The sequence below is a fragment of the Cylas formicarius genome, unplaced genomic scaffold, assembly GCF_029955315.1.
Source record: "Cylas formicarius isolate icCylForm1 unplaced genomic scaffold, icCylForm1.1 PGA_scaffold_7__23_contigs__length_41026272, whole genome shotgun sequence".
NCBI lineage: Eukaryota > Metazoa > Arthropoda > Insecta > Coleoptera > Brentidae > Cylas > Cylas formicarius.
In genome coordinates this window covers 14,747,984-14,759,091 of record NW_026844352.1, presented here as the reverse complement: position 1 = coordinate 14,759,091, position 11,108 = coordinate 14,747,984, and the positions used below count along the sequence as shown (strand labels likewise).

The 11,108-nt window shown below is 34.5% G+C and overlaps 1 protein-coding gene across 2 annotated transcripts in view; it reads right to left on the bottom strand.

Moving 5' to 3' along the window:
• LOC132704289 (pyruvate carboxylase, mitochondrial) overlaps positions 1–11,108 on the bottom strand; it is a 51,582-nt gene that overhangs the window by 2,886 nt on the left and 37,588 nt on the right. For both annotated transcript variants that reach the window (XM_060674183.1, XM_060674182.1), the window contains 3 exons: positions 8,047–8,278; positions 1,948–2,145; positions 1,685–1,894 (listed from right to left, as the gene is read on the bottom strand). In XM_060674183.1, coding sequence (XP_060530166.1) covers positions 1,685–1,894; positions 1,948–2,145; positions 8,047–8,278 — 640 coding nt within the window. The remainder of the gene's footprint in view (positions 1–1,684; positions 1,895–1,947; positions 2,146–8,046; positions 8,279–11,108) is intronic.

Below are 11,108 nucleotides of genomic sequence, written 5' to 3'. Positions count from 1 at the left end.
ATTTGCGTATTGCGACACTTTTGCGTTCAAGACCAGTTTAACAAAAGTATTTTACAATTATATTTAATGACGCTTGTAATAAAATAATTGAAACCGCTAATAAAATTTAATTAACGCCCATTCAAGGTTACAAAAATAGCTGGAGTTATTACTGGCAAGTATTATTTATTGATAAGTCCTACGGAGGAAATAGAACTTGGACCTTAAAGTGGTTATTACTGATGTTTTGTTATCCATGCAGAAACAAATCCGAATTTTGCTTGAACAAGAAACTACGTTAGGGACCTACACTACACTACATTTTCTTAAAATTTGGCATTGATCCAGTTTATTCTTTAGCAGCAAGCACATAGTAAATTTTGATGCAAATTCACTTAAAACAAACCCCTAGCCATAAGAGACCTCTACCAAGGTATTTCTAGTAACCGGAAGGAATACCCTAAATAATACACGCTGCTTGACACAATCATAAAATATTACATCGGATTCAATTGATTGGGGGTTTACCTCTACATTTTAACAAGTTTGAAGATAAATATTTTAAAAACCTGTTAAAATAAGGTGAAACCCTATATTGTTTAAAACAGGAAAATAGACCTTCTTTCTTTCTGTGATATGAGTCTCTTTTAAAATAATAAAACTTAATAAGAAAAAAATATTTTTATACTATTTTTTGTTTTTGTTCGCGTCAATTTCGAAAATAAAAAGTTAAGCGGGGGGCTTCGTCAGAGCTTAACTGAAATGTGTTTGTATTCTACTCTATGCTTGCTTATATATATTTTTGAGGAATGTGGAACGAAAGGGTGTGAAATGACATTATCTGAGATGAATGTTTTCCTTCTCCTTTTTCTTCCTTCTTTAGTTTAGGAAACTGCCTGTTTTTTCTTCGTCTCCTACTGTTCGTCGGGTCTCAAATTGAACTATTCTCGAGTCATCCGTGCGATTGATGTCGTCATTTCATTCTACTTTTCGTTTTAATATCTAGTGGTTTTCACATTTTTCTGATATTCTTGCTTCGATCTATGTTCCATAACGTTTTCCCAGCAATTTTCTGAAATACCTTCATTGTCGGTGTCTCCATCATCTCCTTAGTTTTCGTTGTGTCAGGTCGTGTCTAATCGTTGTTTTGTATATTTTAGCCTTTGCTTCCATTCTGATATATTTGTTTACCCAAATGGTGTTATTTAATTTTCCCTTCAACTAGAAGCTGACACCAGATCAGAGATTTTGAAGAAGTCATATGTTTTGTTTTAGAGGCAGATATAATCAGGTTAAGTGATTTATGTGTTCGGTTAAATAATTGTAATAATCTTTGTATGTCGTCTTCGTTTTCTGCCACTAGTACAGCGTCGTCTGAATACCGCAGAATTTTATTCTCGCGGTTGTTCATTCTGTATCCTCGCCCTTTGGGTACTCCCCTTATTATCTCAAACGTGATAATGTTAAAGCGAGAACGCGAGCTTAAAGTTGATCTTGGCTTGGATTTGATTAATTGAGTATATATTTTCGATAGTTTTGATAATGTTGTGTGGGATCTGAATGTTTGGTGAAAGACCTGACTCACGGTTAAGATTAGAGATTTCTATGGATTCTCGGATTTTTCTTTCAAGAATTTCAGAAGATTATTAAATGATATTACAGTAGCTTGTGGCAAGTTTCTTTGAAAAATAAAAAGTGACCTTACCTTGGAACGTAGCGGCTCGGGGAAACCGCCGTGAGGTTGTCCGATATGACCTTGAAGAAACTCCACCACCGATTTCGGAAACGATAGTTCTTCGGCCCTGTCCAATACGTCTTGAGGGGAGAGCTTGTTTTGTACCATGAACTGGGCCAAATCGCCGACCACTTTTGACGACGGGGTCACTTTTATGATGTCTCCTAATAATATGTTCGCCTACAATGATGAATCGGATGACGGTACATTCGACCACGAACCCTTGCAATTACCTCGGCGTAAGCCTTTTTGACGTCCTCGAAAAAGTCACCGAGGCCCAGCGAGTACGCTTGAAACTGCAAGTTGGTATACTGACCCCCTGGTATTTCGTTGTTGTAGACATCAGCGTTGCCACTTTTCATCGTCGTAGTACATTCGAACGGTGCGTACAGCGTACGGGTTTGTTCCCAATAGGCGGAGTATTCGGAGACCTATCGGTTTAGTATTAAAAGAAAACGTACCATATCTTCGAAATATAAACACCGAGCAAGGGTCCAGGGGTAAAGTCTTTTCATAGATATAAGAAAGTGACTAACTGATACGAATATGGAAAGACCCGGGCAAGCTGTAAGTATGAAATATGGCCAAACAGGTCCGTGCTTTGCTTAGAATTTAATTATTTGTGGTTTTGTTTGGAAAGATACTAAACAATATTTATTTATGTATGAATGTATTTATGTTTAAATCTAAAATAAAATTACAAATTATTTGTACTATCTATTTAAATTACTTAAAATTATTCACATAATATATCAGTATCACTATCGCTATCATCACCTGTTCTAATTATTATTTGTTATATTATTATTTGCAATATGGATATACGATTGTTCCGCTTTTTCTATAGGTTTAACAGAATTTGCCCAACTTTGTGGAGGGATGTTAAAAACTTCGGTTCCTAAAAGTTTAAGGACATTGCAGTTAACACGGGGAAAAACATTGTTACGATGAATGGCAGATTTCTGTTGATGCCAAACATGTTCAATGGGATTAAACATACAGTGGTATTAATAATATATAATAACTTTCAAATAAACCAGCGGTGGTGTCTTCATGGTAATCCAGAGAAGAATCTTTAATATTTTTCGCAGACAGAGAAAGTCCATTTGGAATCCAACCATCTTTAGAGCCAGCATGCAAAATAGTTATTCTTTGACCTCTTTTTGATGGCGCGTTTGTTTTACACTCAGTTGAGTCAACCTAACCCTTTTTCGGGGTATCATATGTGTCGAAGCAGGTTTCATCCAAGTAAATAATTGGCCTTTGTTGTTCTCTGTAAATCCTATTTTTTTCTAGATATTCCAGTCGCCATTTCCGAATTCTAAAAGATTCCATTAAAACTTGCCTTTTGTCATTTTTTTTAGTCTAAAACCTATGTGTTGAATACACTTCCATAAGGTAGTTCTGCCACATTTAACACCGGTTTCATCTTTTTCAAGCCTCCTAATTAAGATATCTAGTGTAGGCACGCTTTGTTCCTCGTATAACTGGTAAATCTTACGCCTTATTATATCTTGATCACTTTCATCTACACTCGAGAAAATGTCAGCATTGCTTCTTTTTTTCCTCGCTGAAATGGGATTATTCACAATTTTTCATACAGTTGATGTTGGAATTTTCGTCAATGTGGCCGTTTCTTCTAAAGATACTTGCTTGCTGGCACCACGTTCAATGAGAGTCAAATAAACCTTGTTTATAACTTCCTTAGTCTCAATAGAATAGTGTTTTCTACATTTGGGCGGGAGCATCTCCTGAGATACACTACACCCGCACAAATTTTGCATAATTCGCACACGATTCAACACACGCTGTATTAAGAAATAATAATGATTACTAATAAACTTAAACTAAGTAGTATACCAAAACAAAGAATATTAAACAGAGGTAGGTATAACATTATTTTTTATTTCGGACCACAATTTTACCTGAATTTAAATTCCGAAACTTTAGGTAATAATCTTGTTGCATTGTATGTTAATGACCACCCTTGAATAATCCCATTCAAAAGCAATTGGTCACTTTGTTTTATCTATGAGCAGACCATACTTGTAGTGCGCGCAGAGGTGACCCTTAAACAATTTAACCTTGGCTGTTAGTTGCCATAGGTTAAAACGATTATCGCCGTTCTTCAATAGTAATAATAAAAGTCTAAACTTTAGAGTAGAAACTTTTGTAATTCCAACAAATAGAGCTAATTCTTTTTCTCAATACAGGAAGTGGAACTGGATATTTGATTTGCTAACTGCAGAAAGGGGACATCCCAATTTTTTTGATAAATTGAAATTTATATATTTGTATATTGTACATAAAAGGGTACAGGAAACACACTGCTTAACCGGGTTTGCTATTGTAGATCGATTTAATTTCTGTTTACTGCAGAAAGGTGACATATCTGGTAGATATCACCGTTCTGCAGTAAAGAATTGACGTTGAAATCTAATTGACCAGCCTAATAACGTCATTACAATCGACCACTTTGTCGGTTAGTTTTGGTTAGTTTTCTTGAATGGGTTTAGTCTTATTTCTGTTGCGTTACAGTAATGAGTTCAAGTCTCTGAAATGGAACCAGAAATACCGAAAAACATAAAAGAAAGGTGTTGTAAGTAGTGACAATTATAAGATAAATGTAATTTCGAATGCAAAAGTGCAAGGCGTACAAGATGTAAATTATTGTCGAAAAGTTATTCCCTTTCAACAAAAGTTGAGCTGAAAAGATTCAAAGAAAAATTAGAAATATACTTTCCCATGAGAGGACGTTCTTATATGCCCTGCGATCTTGACTTTCTGTTAATTAAAAGTCAATTTAATAATAGATAGATTTTATACTATTCAGGAATACATCGAACTATGTTCGAAGGCATTTTTTTTGTAAAGACTTAGTTGACTATTACAAAAACTGTTGGCCCGGATTTTACAAAAAAAAACTGCCTTGGAAATGAATTTTAGGGAAAAAACGTGCCACGCACTCAGAATAAGTCATTTTTTATTGCCTCCTTCCATCATTTCACGATTTCTTCCGCCCACATGAAATAGTTTGCAGGGAATTTATAAACTCTCCAGTAGTAGGCACTTACCGACTGAGAAATACCGAGAAAGAAATAACAACCAATTAAAAAACAAAATGCAAAATTTCTCGTTGGTTTATAAAACATATTCTGAAGAATAGAAGAAAAAAAAATTGAACTACCTACTCTTTCAAAAGTTATGAAGTTTTACTCGTTTTCTGAAGAATTTTTAAAAAGTTCTGCAGGTAACTATTTAATTATTATAGAGTTAAATCGCATTCCAGCTGAAACAGCAGAAACCGATACAGTATCTGTTTTGTCCGCGCGGAAACGGACTTTGGCCGCAGCTGGCACAGCAAGAAGTCGCAAAAATTACTCAAGACGGGATCAAAAGATTTTTGATTACTTAACTGACCCTACCTCGCTTTTGGTCTTCCTTCCGGAGGGGCCGGCCCGTGCTGCGTCCTCTGTGCCTCGAGTGGTGAGGAAATTTGTTGATCACCACGCGTATGACCTGATGCGTTCAAAGGCACTTTTTGAACCACACGATGAGAGCGACCGATTTAGCGCTTCACCGTGATTTTTAGTGGAGCATGCGCCTAAGGGCGCTGGCGGGTATAGATGGCCAGTTAAGTTCAAGAATTTAATACCGCGAGGAAAGGAAGAAGAATAACTTCTTGGTGCTGTACTCGCGGCCAATCGATAAGCTATAGGTTTATATATATAAATTCATAAGAAGTCGAAAAATAATAAAACGAAAACTGAACAGTATCTCTTACACTGCATGTACATTTGTATACAACGGAGAAATAGGGACAAAATTTTTGAAAGTTCTGAATTATTTCATGGTAAAAGAAATGTTTTCGCGGCATATGGCGAACAAGACATAAGATTAACAGTTATATTTGTAGAAGCTGAAGTTTACGATAAAAACACACAGGTTTCGATTGGGCGGCTGATTTCGGTCCTATTAGCCCCAAGCAAGTTTGAAGACCTTCATTTTTTCCTAAATACTAGAATGTATTCAAAATATAAGATTATATTATAACTATTATGAAATTGAATAGAATGTTTTCTCTTCTTAGAGGAGCACTGGGAATTTCATCCCGAAACATTCAAGTCTGTAAAGAATTCATAATCTTAAATACAAGAATTTCTTGTAAAAATTGACACCGGAATTTGAGTTTTCATTCTCAAGAATTTAATATATGTTTATTTGCATATAGTGTTTTGTGGAATATAAATGGTTTTTCAATTAGGTCAAGTAGATTTTAGCGGCCCAGGGCAGCCATTTTATTTTGATGGCAAAATCTTATGTTTATTATTCAGCAACTTATGCCAAATCACCATTAAAAATTACACCCTTGAACAGTAGGTTAAAGCGATAAAAAATTTATTATTAAAGTGTGTCTTCATAGTGAACTCTTCAACGTTTGGTCAGTTTTCAGACAACTGGTTCAGTAACTAACCAAAGCTAACCAACACCCGTAAATTCAAGTAATTTCCTCATTTGCTTCGAGACTTAGGCCTACACCCCTACAAGATCTAGTTAAGCCGCAGGTGGTCCAAGTTCATGACCACAGACAACGCCACTTGTTCGTTGAATGTCGAAAAATAATCATTAACGACGAGACCATTTTCTGGATGAATGTCTGTGTTAAAAATGAAAATTGCATATATATGAGATAACGGCACACATGCGAGAATCATTAGGTCATACTGTATCCTCAAAACGTTACCGTTTGTTGTGATTTTTGATCCGTCAGCAGTAGTGGTATATTCCATTTCGAAAACGACTTTAGTGATGCGGTCACCGTCAATGGCGTGGGCTACAGAACAATGAAAACCAATTTCTTATGTTCCAAATGGACCTAGACGATATGTGGTTTCAGCAACATGCCGCTAATTATCACACAGCGGACGCAATATTTGACAGTTTGAGTGGAAGATTTGAGGGCGAAGAGAATTGGTCACAAAATTCACGAGATTTGACCCCACTAGACATTTTTCGTTGGGACCGATACTCCGATGAACATAACACAGACTATGAACAGACACACAGACACACAGAAGGGTCTTTGAAAATTGGACCGTAAGAGGCAACACTTAATGGCGCATACAGGCCTTTCAAATAAAAGAAAAATTGCTTGTTTTATTTCAACATCTACCAGTTCTTATTGAAAAACCCTTTATAACTATGTTAACGTCACATAGAGTTGTGGCCACTACATGTCAACTGATCATTCGTTCCCACGCCCAAGTTGTTTGCATCGTTTGCAAATTTATGATCTTCATTTTCAATTTGTAGCTTCCAGAGAGGATACAATAATTTGTGTTTTTTCAGAATTTAGCTCGAGATTGTGTTTTTTACGATATTAAGAAAGGCTTTAGAGATCTAAATGAAAATTGATTTTTATCGTAATATACAATATGAATGGATTTGGGAAAATTCGACATACCCAGATGCGCCAAATTTATTCAAGATATACAACAATCTGCTGTCTATTCTGCTAATATAACTGGCAAGACATAGTGCTTTAGTTTTAACACATGATCATGATCATGGTCCACGCAATTGAATGCTTTTTCCTTTTGAAAAGTAAAGTGAGACCAATATTGTTGAAGCATTGTTGTCCAAATTTATCGTGTTTACATTTAGAAATGTATCTGTTCGGTAATTAGGACGTTCTCAGTCAAACATGAACAACGTAGGCGCATGATGCGGTTTCGTCATTACATCCTGGATCAACTATTTTATTCTATATACCAATGGCTTATTTTGTTTTTGTTCGTTTTGTTTATTAATAAATTTGGTTAGTAATTTATCGAGTGCAACAATGAAAGCCCAGGTCCCTTTACCGAAATCGCAAATAAATACAGGATGGTTTTAATCAGAGATGTAGTAGAAATTATAATAAATTGCATATATTATTATAGAACCTTCATTCGAGTGGCAGGAAAAAGTTTTAAAAACTTCCTTCAAAATAAATCAATCACAATTTTATTTATTTTTTTTGTTTTTATCATCCTTGTGTTATGTGTGTTTTAGTTAGGCAAGGTTTGTAATTACTATAGCCTTTTGATTTATTTTACGTCAAAAAAAAATTATAATAAAATTTAATTGAAAGTAACCAAATGAACCCAAAACTAAATCGCAAATTTGTCTATTATTACATGAAATTAACAGTTTAAATATTTGTAAAAACGGGAAACAAACTTATGTCTTATATTTTCTCTTAAAGTCAATCAATTTAATTACAAAATAGTGAATGCGGTGAGATGGAGAGAAGGCAAACTATTAATTTTACCCTCTTGTCATATCCCTACCTTGGCCAAGTCGATGTCTGTAGCCAAAGGCGAGCCTTGCAAGCTAGCTACGATAGCACCCATGCTAGGTTGCGATGTCATGCCAGACATTGAGTCTACTGCGACGTCGACGACGTCCGCTCCCGCTTCTGCGCATGCCAACATAGAAGCCACGCCTGCGCCGCTAGTGTCGTGAGTGTGGATGTGAATAGGCAAATCTGGGTATTTATCTCTCAATGCCCCAACTAGCATTCTGTAATGTACCGTAAATTATTATAGATTAATATTTCACTCAAGACTCAAACACTTTCACCGAGCATAAACAGGAGCAGAAGGGCCAATTTATCATTACAATACCACTGTATTATTTCACTCACCACTAACGATACTGGTCCATATCCGAATAAATGAGATCGCGATATATTGTTCGAGGGCCGTTCAACACTAATAGTGACTATATGGTGACACCCATAACGACTTTTCATGGTGCTAAAAGGTTATCTTCATTATTCACGATTTTATTCTCCGATTGTGGCGCTATGATAGTAAACGTTTGGAAGTACTTAAGTAAGCATTATTAAATGAAAAACAAATAACTTTTATTTGCTCTATTGCATAACTTAAATTACTTTTTACATTGTGTCTTTAAAACAACACAATTAAAAGTGCTCCCTATAATATTCGCATTGCTTGGGGTTGTAAAGCTGCTTTGTCGGTAAGCTGCAAACATGTTGCTAATGTGCGGTGGGTAAGCTTCTGCTTATTATTGCTCATATATCTCTGCTATCGAAGATTGGTGATAATTACAGCAAATTCTTCTCGTCTATCTGCTGTTCTGACGAGTGTTTGACCTTTCATTCAGGTCCATTCTGGGATATTTTTCATCCAGTAAATCTATCTTTTGCTCGTTTCCCTTCAATTTTACATATAATAATCAGTTGTACGAGGGTCAATGATAAAAGACATATTTTCTCTTTTTATTTTAGCTTTTCTACATAGTCTCTTTGTAATTCTCTACACTTTTCCCAGATGCTCCCATGTCTCTAATCCGTCCAAATACTACCCAGCGTTTTCTGCGCAAAACAATTGTTCACGAAGGTGATTGCCTCCCCATTTGATAAAAATGTTTGTGCTCCGGGCGAAGTTTTTAAAAGACGTTGCTTGAAGCTAGATCTGGTGAGTAAGGCAGTTCAAACCGTAATTCGTGAATTTTTGCCATGGCAACGGCTGAGGCGCGTTGTCGTGGTGAAACAGGATCATTTTTTAGCGAATATGGCTATTTTTCCGCAATTCCTATCATCGGATGATGATTCCCTTTTGGAAAGTAATCGCTATCCCAAAAACAGTCTCCATCATTTTCCCAATAGAAAAAACAGTTTTTGGGTAGTTTTGGTTAGTTTTTGATCTAACGTGAGTAAACGCAGCACCCAACGCGCGGACAGCTTTCTCATGCCTCTTGATTTAAAATGCGACAAACAACAGTCGTTTAACACTATTTGATAATCCCCAGCAATATTATCATCGGTAGTTACAGTTTTTGAACGTCTCGAACGGTCATCATCTCCTAAGCTCTTACGGCTTCGTTTAAATTCAGCTGCCCAAAATTTCACTGTCGTAAATGTGGAGTCCCCATGCACAGATTCCAACTCAACTTTAATTTGCGTAGGCGTATTGCCTCTCAAAAACAAATGTTTTATAACAGCTCTATACTAATTTTTTTCATAACAAGAGGTGCACAGTTACGATGAGTAGGTAAGGTCGAAAACTTTTCAAATGGCCCTTGTAATAGGTAAGAGGCATTCCTAAAGTATGGCGGTTTCCGCCTCTTATTTGTATTTTGTGTTATTTTATGGGCAGTAGTACGGATTTATTCGATACATCCATTCAAAGGCTTCAATTTTCCTCATTGTGGACACTTTCAAGGTCCAGTAAGAATACAGAATAACTGTAGCATGCAATATCGGGTATTTAGTGTTAAGTCTCTGTTACAAAACATTTTTTAACCTCGACAGCCTGATCCAAATCTGCAGCAATATAACACACAAGAGAATTGAATTTAACTACTCGTATCACTTCGATATTTAATCTTATATTCATGGCCGATGTCCCTTTTTGGGAATAAGAATGGTTTTATTATTGGCTGTTGTAACTCCATTCTTATTTTCTACCTTACATTGTTTAAAATACCTTAAAGTCCCTTAAAGCTTAAAATTTTTATATCAAAAACTATTATTAGAAAAATTCTTATTTAATATTTTTAGATTGACATCCATCAACACTGCAATTTATCCGTTTTCTTTAGCTGTCCCTGTCACTGAATGGTGAACGATACTAAAGGAACTATTTTTTAAGGCGATATCCACATAAACTATAAGCTTCACATCATATTTTAACCCAGAGGTCTCCTTGAATTGTATAATCGCTAATTGAGGTTAAAGCATCTTATTTAGGGTGTTGTCAGATGGTATATAATGGTTATATATATATATATATATATATATATTATATATATATATATATATATATATATATATATATATATATATATAATACATATAATATATATAATATATAATATATATATATATCATATATATATTATATATATATATATATATATATATAAATATATATATATATATATATATATATATATATATATATATATATATATATATATATATATATATATATATATATATATATATATATATATATATATATATATATATATATATATATATATATATATATATATATATATATATATATATATATATATATATATATATATATATATATATATATATATATATATATATATATATATATATATTAAATATATATATATATATATAGTGTTCGAAGTGTTTTCGGAGCGCGAGCATTGAAGATGCCAAGTGAGATTTTGGCGAAACGTCTGCTGGATTCCAGTCGGATGCAGGATTCCAGTCGGAGTTCAACGAGCGAACGGATGATATCCCGGAGTATAGTGTCATCATATATATATATATATATATATATATATATATATATATATATATATATATATATATATATATATATATATATATATATATATA